The 17,362-nt window shown below is 44.4% G+C and overlaps 1 protein-coding gene across 8 annotated transcripts in view; it reads left to right on the forward strand.

Moving 5' to 3' along the window:
* The window catches only part of CDK15 (cyclin dependent kinase 15), a 78,439-nt gene that overhangs the window by 37,621 nt on the left and 23,456 nt on the right, over positions 1 to 17,362 (forward strand). For all 8 annotated transcript variants that reach the window (XM_080670630.1, XM_080670631.1, XM_080670635.1 and 5 more), the window contains exon 10: positions 3,462 to 3,525. In XM_080670630.1, the coding sequence (XP_080526756.1) occupies positions 3,462 to 3,525 (64 nt within the window). The remainder of the gene's footprint in view (positions 1 to 3,461; positions 3,526 to 17,362) is intronic.

Genomic DNA, 17,362 nt, shown 5'->3' on the forward strand with positions numbered 1-17,362 from the left:
ATCAAGTGAATTAAAAATCTGAGGAACAAAATAAACTGGTGAATATATTCACCAGAATTAGGGGCATAGAAAAGGAGTGGACTGATAATTCTCAGGGGGAAACGGTATGGGGGGGTGCAGGAAGAGACTGGACAAAAATCGTACACCTATGGATGAGGACAGTGTGGGGGAGGTAAGGGCAGAGGGTGGGGTAGGAACCGGGTGGAGGGGAGCTATGGGGGGAAAAAGGAGAAACAATTGTAATAATCTGAACAATAAAGATTTATTAAATTAAAAATTAAAAAATAAATAAATAAAAATAAAAATATTCTTTTCTGTTTATCTGATTCCCACCCAGGTAGTTTTTATTGAGTTTGTCAACTTGCATAGCTCATTGTTGACTTTTGATCTGTACTGACCAAGGATATAGTTCCATATTGCCTCGCCATACTTTATGAGCAGCAGGAGACCAGATTCATTATGTCTCATTCCTACCTGGTCCTGTCAAAGGAGGATAATGGTTTTGTTATCATAGCTGTAGCTCCACACTCTGAGGACAAAGTGGAAAAGTCACCAGTTTCAACAGTGTGTTGTCTTTCTGCTACTATATCTTAGGTGGGTTAGAAACGTAAACATTACAAATAGTTCCTGAATTTGTGTTTTACTAAACATGGTCTACCCAAATGAGAATAGGAAATCTATTTCCAGTCTACGAGAGTGGATGTAGGAGTGGCTTCTTTGAAAGCGGCATGTCCATTCTAAATCTCCCTGTCTCTAAACATAACCTTCCTCTACACTTATCCTGAGGTCTCACTCTTAGGAATAAAGACATCACAAGAAGTCCTGAATTTTTCTTTTACCATCTTTCTGAAATGTGTGTGTGTGTGAGTGTGTGTGTGTGTGTGTGTGTGTGTGTGTGTGTGTGTTCACATCTGAATAGCTGTCACTTGCTTTCTGGGATCTAATTCTTTCAATAAGCAGTTTTAGCAAATAATCCCAGCTGTGGTTCTAAAATCAGAATAAAACAAACTATGCAGACCTTGAATCCATTAATCAAAATGCCTTCAGTTTCCATTCCAACAAAGGCCGAAAACAGCCCTGCAGCCCACTGTTTTCAAATATAGCACTCACTGGCTGCCTTTTTAGGAGCCTTTAGGGAGGGCGTAAATCAACAATTTTTGGTTTTCAGTTTCCCAGACTGAAGTGGAGATTTAGTAATTTTCTCAAGTGAAAACAAATTCAATAACTTTCAAATAGAAACTCAGCATCAAATTTCCAAATAAGGGATATTGAATTTTGTTTAAACGTTTAAAATCTCAAGCTTACAGCTTTTAGCATAATATTTAAACATTATGGCTATCCATTTTGCTGATTTAATTAAACAGAATACAAAATAACCATTCTGGTAACTTTCGCCTTAGAAAAATATGGATGTGGTCGTTGTTATTTATTTCCCTTATTGCTTTCTCTTCATTATCTTTGCTTTCTTTTTATTATACTTTGCCTGTTAACAGAAGACGTATGGCTATCTGTGAGTCACACCCACTGGTTTACCTGCACACCTGTGCAAATACATATGATGGTAGGTTAAAAATGAGGAATTAGCTTCCCGTCCTCCTGCCCACTCCTACAAAAGTAGAAGTAGTCTAGTTGGTTTTTCACAATGGATTCAGGATCCTTGGTGTTCCTTGGGCTCAGGGGGTTGATAGGAGAAGCCTGTAATCCTCTCAGTAGCTTTTCAGCTTGTTTAGGAAATAGATCAAAGAAAGAAGATTTTGCTGTGCGGCGTGATTTTTTATTCTATGAGGGAGAATAGCACTTTGGTGTCTTTTGTTTGAGGACAAGCTTAACAGGCACCACAAAATGTACTTTCCAGCCGGAGTCCTGGTCAGCAAGCCGGTGGGTGGTAAGGGTCTGGGTTCCTTATTGATGATCATCAGCCACTTGTTGGGCAGTTGACTTCTTACTGTCTCTATCCAGCATTTTACAAATGGATTCTCTAGCCTCTTTCTATAAGAAATGCTTCTAAGAAGAATTATATTGTAATGGTGTAACAAAAGCTATTAGTATTTTACTAAGATTTTATAAAAACACTGTTATTCTAGCTCCCAGATATAACTGACACTGGGCTTTTATGATTATCTTTTTTAAAAATGATAAGGTGATACCTATAAAGAAACTCAGAAACATCACCATCCCAAATCTGAAATGTTTTAACATTGTATTCCAAAGGACTTTTATTTTCCCATCAACTCAAAGCTAGAGCTTTAATTTGGTAAGCCGAAGTACAAAGGAGGTTCTCTTTAGTGATGTTGTTACTATTACTATCCACCAGTTAAAATCCAAATACCAGACTCCAAGCTCTTGGGCCACAGAAAACGCAAGCAAATGAGATGAATTTGGTAGAAAGAACTGGAGTTGGGCTGGGAATCATTTTTAGTCAACATTCCTCTGCCTAAAGGTCGGTAATCTGAACCCTTTTAATTTGAGCGTATTGTGGAACAGCTGAACGCCAGGCAGGGGCATAATGTAGGCTGTCAAAGCCTCCTGTTGAATATATATATATATATATATATATATATATATATATATATATATATATATATATATATAAATAAAATGTAAGGCAAAGGGACATCCCTCCTGCTTCTTTATATCCCAGCTCCCAACATAGCATCCTAAGTACGTTGGTCATGCAATAGATATTTAATGATGAGGATATGACTTCAAGCAAGATATGATCTGCCTCAGAACAAGTGAGTTAGTGGAGACACAAGCTCAGGACCTGTATTAGGATTCTTCAGAGAAACAAAGCCAATAGGATATCTAGAGATCTATAAGAGGAGATCTATTATTGGAATTGGCTCATGCAGTCATGGAGGCTGCAATATGCCATTTGTAAACTGGAGAACCAGAAAAGCCAGTGGTTCTGCTATAATTTAGCTCGAGGCCAAGGGCCTGAGAACTGTGGGAACTGCCAGTGATAAACCTGAGTCTGAAGACCCGAGAGCCGGGGGCACTGATGTCTGAGGGCAGGAGAAATCGGACATCCCACCTCAAGAAGAGAGAGAACATGCCCTCCCTCCACCTTTTTGTTCCTCTTGGAGCCCTCAATGGGTTGGATGATGCTTCCCATGTGGGTGAGGATAGGTCTCTCCTCATTCCACTGATTCAAATGCTAATCTCTTCCTGAAACATCTCACAGACACACCCAGAAAAAATGTTTTACCAACTATCTGGGTGTCCCTTGCCCCAATCAAGTTCACCCATAAAATTAACCATTCCAGGACCACAGGAATATACTAGTTTTGCCCATACAACTATAAATAGGGAAACACAAAAGTTTCTTTCTTGGATACATCAGCTGGTGTAATGTGACATACGTCCAATTCTTGCCTGATTTGTCCTTCATGTCTTCATACCTGCTCCATCTGCCTCACGTCTCCCCTAACTTTTCTCTGTCTTTCTTTGGCTTTGTGTAGGTGTTGGGAGTCCCTACAGAGGACACCTGGCCTGGAGTTTCCAAACTACCTAACTACAATCCAGGTAACATTTGATTTGAGCTTTGGAATGCTCTGGGGATTAGCAGGGTGAGAGACTTAGCTACGCAGTGTGTTCTATTGTTGTTAACTCAACAGGGAAGATAGGTCTAGACAAATTTTTAGGTTCTTGAATTCCCTGACTAATCCTTTTACAAGGAGGACACTGAAATAGTAGTTAAGGTTAGATTAGTTCTCAAGCTCTGTAAACCACAAATAGCAAACTGAATAAGCATCTGAAATGACTATTACTGTGGATACCACATCCATTTCCAAATACACAAGTGCCCAAGGAAACAACTAAAAAGATAGTGTCACTTTTGAGCCCAGGACTGTCACGGATTTATATGCTTCTGCAACAGAGGGGAAGTAGAAACTCATTTGGCTCATTAAGCCTTGGGCAGGACAGCTATGTGTCTAGATTGTACAAGAGTTCACCACGTGGTCATTTTCTGTCACGTAGTTGGTCCTCCAAGACTAGCTCCTAGGGTGGATATGGAAATGTTAGAAGTGTTGTCCACAGGGGAGGTCTGTGAGGAATGGTCCCAAGGCCATGGCAGAGGGGACAGATTAACCAGTTGTCACATCAAAGATGTTGAGACAGAAGGGCGGAGACAGGCGGTGAGCTATAGGATGATGGGATGTATCCGATGCTGGAGAAGCAAGAACGGCCACACAAGAGCTGGACTCCTGCTGCCAGGACTGGGGCAGAGGTAGATATGCACAGATAAGGACAAGGTGAGGGTGAATGTGACCCAAGTCACATTGTTTAGTCTTCATAGTCTTACAGTGTCCCATTACTAAAAATGGATTATTTTTTTTTTTCCAAACTGTTGTCACTGTTAACATTGGTATGAGCTGATCCTGCAAGGGCTTCATGAGAGCAAGGAGCTGGAGAGGGATGAAAAAGGTGGTTAAAGAGAAAAGCAATGGACAACGGAGGCTAGGGATGGTTTTCTTTCTTTCTGCAGCTCTACTATTTTTGCTCAAACAGCTATCCCCAGGATCAGAGATCTTGAATTAACTAGGATTACGGAAATCTCATAGCAAGCTAAAGACAAACTATAAAGTCATTTCAGCTGTATGTGAATGGTCGGATGCATTGCTAACTGGCTTCAGGGTCACTCACACATACTAGTAGGTTACCATTTCTAACTAGTTTGCTCGTTTGGCTCCTGAGAAAAATGCTGCTGTCTGGCCACAGGGCTTTGCCTTTGGTCTGAGACAGAGAGAGAAAAGAACAGGCTTCTTGCGGAGACCAGGACCCAGGCTGCAATAGGTCCTCTCTCCTGTTGCCATGGTTTCTAGGAGAGTCTGGCTTTCGTCTTTTCCGACCCTGCCCATACCTCTCTTCACCCAGCCTAGACTCTCTCCTCCAGGTGAAAATGGGACCCCACCCCCACCCCCAGTTTTCTACAATGGATGCAAGCAGACGTTTAGGGTCACAGATGGGTTGTAGAAAACAATTTGGATAATGTTGATACAAAACTGCCACGGTGAGCATGTGATGTTTCCCCAAACTTCAAACATTTGGGTTTCAGGTTGGTTCAGGCAATAAATAGTTTCTCAGTACAGAAGGCCTTGTTGAAAACAACAATGATAGGAACTTGGCCAAATGCTCCCCTGCCAGATTCTGGACTAAATAAGGTAACTGGGGTTCCAATAAAACAGCGAGAAATATGTTATATCTTTCATTTTGCTGTTGTTTCAAAGTAATGTGCAATTTTTTATGTCTGGAGAGAAATCTCCAGATACAGCATCAATCGGGTTCATACTTTGCATTGTTTTTCTAGGAAGCATTCAATTTAATTCAAATGAGTCCAACAGTTTTAAGCACCTACTATCTGCTGTGCTAGGTCCGTTCTTGGCTGTTTAAGAGCTTGGGTTTGTATTTACTCGTCCACACCCTTTCACCAGCTCTCCTTCTGAGGGGCAGGGTGCTCGTGTGTGAGCGCTGTGTCCATGGGCTTGAGCAGTGAGTGGCTGTGGGCAGAACTTGTGGAAGGACGAGAGTTATAGCCTTAGCCACCGCCAAGTTGTAAACCCATATCTGTACATCTTAATAGTCCAGCTTCTCTTGAGTCTGGGATCAATACCATTGAGGACTCAATCATAAGGACTATGTTTTAAAAGGCTCGTCCACCTCTGTGTTCGAGGAACACCCACTCTGTGAATCGAGACGTCTCTCTGAGCCCCCTTCCCTAGCAACCCCACCCCGCTCTGAGCTGCTGTTGCTGCTTCATGCCCTTGTACTCCAACGACTAGGGGACCAGAGGAGGGGATGGGAGCCAGAAAAACGTCACTGAGCAGAACTGTGGACACCATTCTGGATGAGCTTTCCATTGTTTTCCTTTCTGTTCTAAGTTGTAGTAAGGACCCCAAACTTTGAACTCAGCTGGCACCGCAATTTTGAGGGAGTCAAAGAGCTCAGAACTTGGCGAATCCTCCAGTTTCCATCTGCACCCACTCTGCCATTTCCCGGCCGTGTCTGGACTGTGTCTAGGAAGACAACACAGTCCCTCTGTGTGTAGGTTAACACAAACAAAACCCCACCCGCTGGAAGGATCTGTCTGAGCAGTTACCTGTCTTCTAGGGACACTGGTGAGCAGGGTTGTAGGTATTCTAGCCCTCAATTCAGACTGTTGTGCCTGATTAAATCGGGGCAATGGAAGAGGTGTATGATTTTAGAGACTGGTCTTTTGCTCCCTTCCTTCCTTCCTTCCTTCCTTCCTTCCTTCCTTCCTTCCTTCCTTCCTTCCTTCCCTCTCTCCTTCCCTCCCTCTCTCCCACCCCCATTTTAAGCAAGCTGGCTGAGAACTCTGTGTCCTCTACTTCAAAGGGCCAGTTGTCTTATTTTGATGTGGGCAGATTAAGAAGTAGCCTTTGAAAAGTAGGCTTTCTTTCTTTTCTTTTTTTTTTCCTTTTTGTTTAATCTTTTCTCCTGGGATAGCTTTCAGAGCAATATATCCAAGTGTCAGTGAGGGGGTTCTGACGAGCGCGGATTCCCAGACTCTCAGCAGGATCATTCTCTAACAGAAATATAAAAGTGAAATATTAAAAACCCTGGAACGTGAACTCCATCTGCAGAGTAGCCAGTGTCTTGCCTGCTTGCACCCTGGGAAAAAAAGATCTCCTTGAAAAAAGAGGGAGGAGAAAAGAAGTGCTTTGAGTAAGAGGTTTACAGGTTTAGTAGAGCATAGTAACATCCCCTCAAAGAAGTGGGTGTTGCTCTGTGACCCCCCAAAATGCTCCTCCTTTGACTCAGCCGCCAGAACACTCACCCTCCCTTGGCAACACACCCCCCTTTTCACATGCTAACTGAGGCGCCTGTGATTGGCTGAACAATGAGCTGGTCACACTTGCTAAAGGCCTGCCATCCTTCACACAATTAGCCAAGACACATTAATCAAACTGGCGGGAGCCGGGGCTGTGCTGGCCTCCTGCGGTGGGGGGAAGGGGCAGTTTTGTGATCCTTAATAAGAGTCCGCAGGAAGCAATGATAAAGGACAGCATGCTAGAGGGGAGTCTCTCAGAAAGTCTAACAGGGGAAAACCCCAACTGATGCCTTAACTGTGAGGCACTGGGTTTGTGGCACAGAAGACCCCAGAAGCTTAGAGCAAACTGGACATTGGTCTCGGCTAAAATCTGCTAATGCAAGACAGTAGTGTGAATGGAACACTTTCACAAAGTTCCCTTACCCCCTGCCCCAAGGAAAAACAACTCAGGAGTCCCTTCCCTTTTGAGCCTCAAGTACTTTGGGCCCAACTGGAACCAGTAGGAGTAAAGCATATATAAAAAGGAGAGAACGATTTAGAATCAATTAAGAGAAGGTATCAACGGACAAGGTGTTGGTTCTAAACGAAGTATTCGGAGGCCATTAAAAATAGTTAATTTTGAGATTAAAAAATAAGTTAACATTTGTGCTTTTTTTTAAAAAAAAAAATCCTTACCTGAGGATATGTTTATTGATGGGGAAGAGAGAGAGAGAGAGAGAGAGAGAGAGAGAGAGAGAGAGAGAGAAGAGAGAAACATTGACTCCAGTATGTGCTCCGACCGGAACGCTCCAACCAGCTAAGGCTAAGCCATACCAGCCAGGGCCACATTTGTGTGTTTCATCGTCTGGCTTTTCTTTCCCAAATTTCCTCTACATAGATTTTCCAATGGCAATCTAGAGCTCATAAGATCGTACCTTAGAGACGAGTTTGCCACGGAATTGTGTAAGGCTTTTAAAAGACTCAACTAAATATTTAGACATTTCTCCACTCGAGTAAACAGAGGCCTCACTGCCCTGGAGGTTGCCAGTCGCCATCTCATTAGATGCAGAGATCCTGTGATAAAGAGAAACGTTTTTTCCTGCCACATGATTGCAGCCCCGTTGTGGTTTTTAATGTGTCATTGATTGTTTCATCCAACTTCTTTTGCTCCACTCAAAGGGTCTGCCGTGGCTCTGTTTGCTTCCTTAAACACGGTTTCTGAAAGCACTCACGCTGTGTGAGCTCAAATCCTAGCATTAATGTACTGCTGGGTTCATTTCACCACACTCAAAAGCGCCGAGTTTAAATCCCTCTCAATTCCATTTGGGGCACCAGAAGACTTTATCCTTCTTCACTAATGGTTCCAAGTTTACATCTAGATCCTGGGGTCAAGGACAGGAGAGGATTTAGAAATAACAGTGCATGACATTAGGCGATGCATTTGCCAAATTGGCAATTAGTTCCTGATGTGCGTGCAAAGCATCTCATTCCTGTCTCTTTGATGCTCGTTCCCATTGAGAAGTGAATGGAGTCCGCAGAGGCCTTCAAACTTTTAAAGGAATATCTGCTGAAAATCATGCCTGATTTGTGGCATGAGCTCAGCTGCGGGGAAGCATCCGGGATTACCCCGGTCCTTCCCGCCCGGGGAAAGAAGGCTGCACATGGGAAGATTCTCCACTCGAGGAACTCGGTGGAAATCAAAAGGCAGGAAAGCGGTACTAAAAGCCCTACAGGGACCCAGGCTCCGATGGCCTGTATGGACACAGGCAAATGGAGCCTGCTCAGGCCTCGTCGTTTTCAGTACGCCTGCTTTTTCAACCTTTGACCACCAGGTGGAAGCAAGAAATAACAGGGACAAGAATAACAGGCACGCTGACACCAGACAGCGTTATAATGGAGCTCTCTAGCCTTTCTCTTGGAATGTTTTCTTTTGACCTGAAATGCAGTGTAAGAGCTTTGCTTCGTCGGTCGCCATGGTGGGACAGATGATGATTAAAATCTAAAATGACCCCTGTCTCTATTGGGATGATAAAGAGCTACCATGCTTTGGGCTCAAAGGGTTCTGAGCAAGTCTTTGTGTGTCTGTTGTGATTGGCATCCGCTCAGTCACTCGACCTGTTAGCCAAGGGAGTTATGGAGATATTCTGTGGGCTGGACTAGGGGGGAAGGCACCAGAGGGAGGTTTTAACTAGGAGCATCAACTCTCCCACGGACGGGCAAGTACAAGTTCCACCTTGTACTCTCTGGAGGAAGTTACTTATTTCCCAGTTCCCTAATCTGCAAAATGGGAACAATCCTATCATTGAAAAAGTGTTCCCTATGTGCCAAGCACAGGGCATACATAACTGCTAGTTCTTCCTCCTGCCTGCCAGGGCCCATGCTGGTGGGAGTACCACGATTTTACACCACAAAGCCAAGGCTTTCTTCCACATCCCCACAGAAGCATTTCCGAATTGGCAGGGGGTCAGTCCACAGCCAAATCTTGTTCTCCTTCCATTAACCACGTTGTATCCCTGAGTCTCATTTTGCAGGGCCGTTCTGAGAAGTAAGTGAAATTATTCATCTGCATCTGCCATGGGACCTATTTTTTTTTATTTTTTTTTAGATATAATTGATATATAACATCGTAGTTGTTTTAGGTGTACAACATTATGACTTGATTTATGTATATAGTGTGACATGGTCGCCATACTAAGTCTAGTGAACATCAGTCGCCACACATGGTGCCTTTTAGTAGGTGCTCAACAATGTCTGTGGTCGTTCTGTTTTCCACACCGTGTGGAGGTGCATCGAGCTGTGACTCAGTGACAGATTTGTGAGAGCTGATGCTATGCCTCTCTCTTGATGTTTCGCTCCCTTGCATTATGGCTTCCTTCTAGATGTCAGGCACACCTTCTGGCTCTAGAACTGAGTTTTGTTTTGCTTGCTTGGGGCTAAACATTGTTTGAATTTGCACACCCTAAGGGTTTCCAAACTCCGGCCTAAGTCAGTTTGAAGCTGACTCTGCTGGTGAAGGCTCCATTCTGCTTCTCTCCCCGCTCCCTGCCCCGAGCTGTGGTGAGATGCCTGTCCACTCTGTGGCTTCGGGCCTCTTCCCTGGGAGGGCCCTTATTATCTACATGCTATGTAATGGGTACCAGTAAGGCGACTAAATCACAGATAACATTAGTGTCATCATCATTGATTTCACCCAAAGCATGGCATAGTGGAAAGAGTGCTGAAATTTTCTACAGAACAAACCTGACCCCTTTTAGTGTTTCTAGTATTTTACACATGCCCCCTAACTGGCACATAAAGTTACTAACTACATGTTAAACTAGAGGCCTGATGCATGAATTCGTGCACAGGTGGGGTCCCTCGGCCTGATCGGCGATCTGGGCTGACCAGGGCTATCTTGCCCAGTCCCGATTGGGGCTGATGGGGATCGGCTGGCTGGGGAGGGACCGCAGGAGGGCTCCAGGGCATGTCCAGCCCTCTTGCTCAGTCCCGATTAGCTGGATCCCAGCAACAAGCTAACCTACTGGAGCATCTGCCCCCCTGGAGGTCAGTGTGCGTCATAGTGACCAATTGGTCGGACACTTAGCATATTATGCTTTTATTATATAGGATGAAATCAGTGGCTAGAAGTTAGAGAACCTGGGTTTTAGTTCCCATTGTACTCTCTAGGACTCTAAACGTCCTGTTCTGGCCCAATCGGTATGGCTCAGTGGTTGAGCATTGACCTATGAATCAGGAGGTCACAGTTCAATTCCCAGCAAGTGCACATGCATGGGTTGCAGGCTTGATCCCCAGAAGGGGGTATGTAGGAGGCAGCCAATCAATGATTCTCTCTAATCATGGATGTTTCTATCTCTCTCTCTCCCTCCCTTCCTCTCTGAAATAAATAAAAACATAAATAAATAAAAGACCTGTTCTGCCTGCTTTGCCAAGAAAGCATATGTAACTTACCATTCACCTTGGATAATAATAACCACTGTTATTAAGCACTGACTATGAGTTAGGCACTTTACATACACTGTTCTACTTTGACTTACAACAGCCCTATCAGATGGGGACAGTGTTCTCATCCCAACGGTATAGAGGAGAGAGCTGAGGCTTAGGGAGGTATGTGTGTTGCCTAGAGTCACCTCGCCGGGAAGGGGGTGACCCAGAACATCCAGGTCTGTTGGATTCCAAGGCAGTGCTTTGCCACATTAACTTCCAGCCATCAAAGGGCAGATACAATGATTTGGTAACAAAACAATGACCCATACCGGGGACCAGCTAAGAACACTTTTCCAAGTCCATTTCTAGATGATTATGTCCTTCCACCCAGACTTGATTTTGGAATCTGTGAGCTTGGCGACATGCTTCTGGAATGTACTGTGAGTGGAGTCCCTACCCTGAGACTCCAGCAGCCACCCCCACCCCCACCTCTTGCTCCAGCTAACGAAGCCACCAGCGCTCTCCAAGCTGTGAACACTGATTGGGCTCATTACCATTGCACTCCGAGCACTGCCCAAAGCCCCTGGGGAGTTACCATTAACATCTTTATTAACCCTCCCCACAACCAGTCAGTGAAGTTCATTTAAATACACAGCCCACTTTGATCTTCATTAATAGTTTCTTCCAGTTTCTACATTTATTTTTCGCTTTCTCATCTTTAATTTATTTGGTGGCAATTACTAGTTTTTATTGAGGGGGACTAGATGATCTTAAAGTAGTTAAGATTAGAAAAAATTGCAAACGAGTGAAAGCAAGTGAAAAAAAAATTTTTTTTCAAGTTAAACCCTGCTATGTTCCTTCCTAGTTTAAGAAAAGGAGCCTTAAGGTTTTTTTTTTGTTTTTATTTATTTATTTATTTATTTTTTAATAAATCTTTATTCAGATTATTACAATTGTTTCTCCTTTTTCCCCCCATAGCTCCCCTCCACCCGGTTCCCACCCCACCTTCTCCCCTTACCTCCCTCCCACTGTCCTCATCCATAGGTGTATGACTTTTGTCCAGTCTCTTCATGAACCCCCCCATACCCATTTCCCCCTGAGAATTATCAGTCCACTCCCTTTCTATGCCCCTGATTCTATTATATTCACCAGATTATTCTGTTCCTCAGGTTTTTAATTCACTTGATTTTTAGGTTCACTTGTTGATAGATATGTATTTGTTGTTCATAATTTTTATCTTTACCTTTTTCTTCTTCCTCTTCTTTAAGAATACCTTTCAGCATTTCATATAATACTGGTTTGGTGGTGATGAACTCCTTTAGCTTTTTCTTATCTGTGAAGCTCTTTATCTGCCCTTCAATTCTGAATGATAGCTTTGCTGGGTAGAGTAATCTTGGTTGTAGGTTCTTGCTATTCATCACTTTGAATATTTCTTGCCACTCCCATCTGCCCTGCATAGTTTCTGTTGAGAAATCAGCTGACAGTCATATGGGTGCTCCCTTGTAGGTAATTAACTGTTTTTCTCTTGCTGCTTTTAATATTCTCTCTTTGTCTTTTGCTCTTGGCATTTTAATTATGATGTGTCTTGGTGTGGTCCTCTTTGGATTCCTTTTGTTTGGGGTTCTGTGTGCTTCCTGGACTTGTAAGTCTATTTCTTTCACCAGGTGGGGGAAGTTTTCAGTCATTATTTCTTCAAATAGGTTTTCAGTATCTTGCTCTCTCTCTTCTTCTGGCACCCCCATAATTCTGATGTTGGTACGCTTGAAGTTGTCCCAGAAGCTTCTTACACTATCTTCAACTTTTTGGATTTTTTTTTTTTCATTTTGCTTTTTCGGTTGAGTGTTTTTTGCTTCTTTGTATTTCAATTCTTTGACTTGATTCTTGTGTTCCTCTAGTCTGTTGTTGGGTCTCTGTATAATATTTTTTATTTCAGTCAGTGTATGTTTAATTTCTAGTTGGTCCTTTTTCATATCTTCGAGGGTCTCGTTATATTTATCGGCCTTTTCTAGGATATTCTTGAAAAGCCTTATAACCGTGGTTTTGAATTCTATATCCAGTCGTTTGTTTTCCTCCATTTCTTTCATTTGTGATCTGTTTCTTTGTCGCCACATTTTCACTGCTTCCCTGAGTTGGTAGGGTAGGTTTGTGTGCTAGGTTTCCTATATGGCCCAGTGGGTCGGCCTCCCCAGTTAACCTGAGGTAGACACTCTTGGTGCACCCCTTTGTGGACTGTGTGTACAGCCTTGTTGTAGTTAAGTCTTGATTGTTGTTGGTATCACTGAGAGGAATTGACCTGCAGGCCAGTTGGCTGTGAGGATCAGCTGTGTCTACGCTGGGAGAAGTTCGGTGCTGGAGACAGCCTTATAGGATTAGACTTGCCAAATTGCAAAAGCCTCTGTGCTCAGCTTGGATGGGGTGGAGTCTCAGGGCGGAGCAGACAGTCTTGGCTTCCCGTCAGCCTTGTCCTTGCGCGGTGCGCCTCCAAACCTCTGCCTTTCCTGGCTCCCGAGTCTCTGCCCGAGAGTCCAGATTCCCCCCACAAGAGTGTGGGTCCCCAGGGGCTCTTTTGGAACTGGGGTTCAGTGCAGTCAGAACTGGGGTTCAGTGCAGTCAGGCGCTTCCGACTCCCTTCTGCTAGGGAAAGCCTGTGGCAACCTCCGTAGTCTCTGTGCACACTGGTGCGTGTGCCTCCAGACCCCTGCCCGCCGGGGCTCCCCCGGGTCTCCCCCGGGTCTCCGAGTCTCCGGGTGCCTTTCTCTCTGACAGTCCAGACTCCCCCTGTATGAGCCTGGGTCCACGGGGTTTCGCCCGGAACTGGGTTTCAGTGCAGTCGGAACTGGGGTTCAGTGCAGTCGGGGCCTTCCATCCCCCTCCCACCAGAGAAAGTCAGCCAGGCTCTCAGCCGCCCTTCCTCTCTGCGCGCACAAAGACCCTTTGCCGTACCTCCAATTCTCTGTGAGCTTTTCTCCTTCCTTCTAGTTGTAGAATTTCCACTCAGCCAGCCTTCCTGTGGTTCTGGATGGTGTCCGTTCTGTCTTTTAGTTGTAGTTTTGAAATTGTTGTGCTGGCAGCAGTTTAGGTGCTTACCTATGCCGCCATCTTGGTTTCTCGGAGCCTTAAGTTTTTGAGTATCATGGAACTAGCTCAAGCAGGAGGCTCCTTCCCCACCTTCCTGGCCAGCGCCTGTGTCCCTGATCTCTGTAAGACACAGAGCAGGATGCACACGTGGGCTTTCTTCAGTTACTTTTTTGCATTTTAAGGATAAGGTTTAGTAAATTTATTTCATTTTAATTTTTTATCCAAGCATCAATTTTTCATCCATTCAACAAATATCTTTGAATGCTAGGTGTTTGGACTGGGAGATTAAAAAATAAATAAGACATTGATACCTGCCTTCAAGGCATACAGTCTGGAGGGGGAAACATAAACAATACAATGTGGAAAGTATTAATATAGCCACATTCCCTGGGAACCTCCAGGAAGACTGGGGAAAAGGCCCCTGGTTTGTCTGGGGAATTCAGGGACTGTTTGAGAGAAAGGCATGAGCTGGGTCTCAAAGACATGAAGTGGGCTTTCCCCAGGTGAACAAGGGGAAAGGGCATTCCAGACAAAGGACCTTGACACAGAGGACTCGGAAAGCAGGTACATGTGGTGATGTGCCAAGCAGGCAAATTGCTCAGGGAAGCTAGAATGTTGGTTCTGTGGTGGGGCATTGCTGGAGATTGACCTGGAAGGGTGAATGGGGCCTAGATGGGGAAGTGCTTTGTAATCACCCCAAGGATTTGGGCTTGACGAGTAAGCAAAGAGAGCCATTGGATGATGGTTCGAAGGCAGGTGATAAGGCAGGATTTAAATTTTAGAAGAACTTGCTTGAAGACTATATGTAGAATCAATTGGTGGGAAGGAATGTGGCAATGCTCTAGATTCTCGAAGACAAGTAGAAAGTCTCAACTCGAGCCGTGGCAATGGATAAGGAACGCAGGGGACAAACCTGCAGAGCATCTGGGAGGCAGAGTGAGGGGGAAGTTGTAACTGATTGGCTTTGAGTTGTGAAGGGAAAACCCGTCTGCAGAGGGCAAGAGGATGAGAGCTCCATTCACTGTCACGGGAGATAAAGGGGGGAAACATAGGTTTGTGAAGAAGGTAATGGATAGAAGGTTTGATATTTTGAGTTTAAGATATCTGTGAAGCCACCAAATGGAGATATCTAGAAAGCAATTAGAAATACAAGCCTGTGACTACAAGAGTCCAATCTAGAAATACAAAATGGAAGTCGTCTGCTTACAGTGGCAATTATTAGTTTTTATTGAGGGGGACTAGATCTTAAAGTAGTTAAGAGTAGGAAAAATTGCCCCAGATGTGAATTCATTTGCCCAAGGGAGAGTGTGTAGAGAAAGAAGACTATGATGGAACCCTGGGGAACCAGCACTGAGGATCAGCCAGAGGGGGAAGGGGTCTTTGGAAGCTGAGAAGGAATAGCCAGAGGGGCTGGGGAAGACCAGGAGAGGAGGAGGAGGAGGAGGAGGAGGCGGAGGAGGAGGAGGATGAGGAGGAGAAGGTGGAGGAGGAGGAGGAGGAGGAGGAGGAGGAGGATGGTAATGTACCTCAGAAATTGTATGGCCATAAGTTCTTTGGGGGGAAGGCCAAATATCATTTCTGCGTATCCTCAGTGCTGAGCACGGTGCCTCCCTGTGGTAGCCCTTAAACATTTTTGAGACTACAGGGGAATGTTGTCAAATGACGCATTATTACATACCAAAAACACCGAATGGCATGGTCAAGCTATAGCTCAAACATTATTTGTGGGGATGGACAGACATTAAACATGGTACTGCCCTGGGGAAAGATGAGAAACCCCTGGCAATGCCATCCCCTCCACCTCTCCATCCACCCACAAGGAGCAAAGCCTGGCCTCCCTGTCCTCTACCGAGACCATTGCCTTAGGGGTAGGCTTCAGAGGATGGGATATTTTCTTAGAATCTACTGAAAGATTTGACGCAGAGTTAGAAAAGTGATACACCAGAAACATGAATTGGAGTGCCAGGCTCAAATGCCAAGGAGCACCTCCCTGAGAGCACTGGCGTTGGTGCCCTGACACCCAAATAAGAATTTAAAGACTGGTCATGCAAAGTGGCGGAAGAGCCTAATTTAGAGTCCTTGAGCCAAAGACCAAGGAAGCTTCCAAGCCAGGTCACTGAGGAAGAGGGAAGCAAGCAGCTGGGAGGGGGGATGTATGCCTTTGGGGTGGAGCAGACAGAGACAGAGAAGAGCTGCAGATTTCTGTGGTGCAGTTTTAAAGTTACTGCTTGAGAGATAGCGAAATAAGACTGACAACATTATCAACTACTTAAAAATATGGTATCTCAAGAATGCATTGTATTGGGGAAACGCCAGAGGTGTAGTTCAGTGGACAGCTGTAAGATAACCTTAGGGTGCTTGTGGCAAGACTATAGTAACTATAGACTATAGTAACTAGAAAATGTTTTACCTGGAGGTAAGACTCAAAATGATCCTGGTGATGTTTTATCAATCAACCAACAAACCTCTATTGACTAAGGTGGCTGTTCTTGAAAAAAGCTTTCGTAAGTATTTATGAAAAAAATGCATTATCTGACTATGATAGCGACAATTCCGCCATCATTTTAATTTTACTCTGTTTAGTTGGGAAACTTAAAGTTCAGCTTTTTAAGTTTCCTTTTGCAGCTTACTTTGCTTTTCCTACCTCGAATGCCCATTGAACTCCAATGAGAACCCTCATAAAGAGAACTGCAGAAGGAGGAAATGGAGAAAAATCTGCTCTAATGATTTACTGTCATCTTTGGTAGGAGAAGGGAAATACACTGCCTAGAGACCTATGATTTTTAGAGACAACTGAAGCCAGAGTAAGAAGACTGTTCTTGAAATGGTGGTGTGTACAATGCCTATCTGTTTGTGGATCACTTTCTTGTTGATCACTTGCAGCTTAACTACTGGGGGTGGGGGGAAATCAATAAGAGAAAAGCAAGGTCATTCAACATCAGGTCACTGCATAGGAATGAGAAGGAAGGCTAGGAACCGGCACTGGGCTTTGGCTGGGCTTCATAACAGCAAACCTGGTTGACTCTGGACACATCAATCCCTCTGTCTCAGCTTATGCAACTACAAACTAGATGTGGGAAGAGGGTCAGGAACCATCTCTGCAAGACATGGAACCTCAAGTTCAATGTTACTACATTGCCTCCCTGTGCAGCTCTTACAGATCATCCTTTCTGGGAGAATTCATGGGAACTGATTTTTGCCTTATCAGGCTTTCTTTTCCCATCTTGAAAAACGTATTTTATGTGTCAGACACTATGTTCTGCAATTTTTATATACATTGCTTAATTGATTCCTCCCAAGAAGCTCAGAGAAGTGTGTGGGAGTCGCTGGTGAGTGGTCAACCCTGGCCTCCTTGCTAGGCCAGCCTCCTCTGCCTCACTTTGTGCCACACTGGAAACATCTGGAGACCATTAAAGACAATAATAACAACACAACAATGGACCAGTGCTGGGCCCGCCCCAGGCTGGGTGAATCAGACTCTCTGGGGTGTGGAGCCAGGGCTTCCAAACTCTCCCAAATGATGGATGCTAATATGCAGCTTGGCTTGAGAACCACGCCGTTAGCCCATGCCAGCTTTCCAAAATGAGA

This window comes from Plecotus auritus (assembly GCF_963455305.1).
Source record: "Plecotus auritus genome assembly, chromosome: 5".
Taxonomy (NCBI): Eukaryota; Metazoa; Chordata; class Mammalia; order Chiroptera; family Vespertilionidae; genus Plecotus; species Plecotus auritus.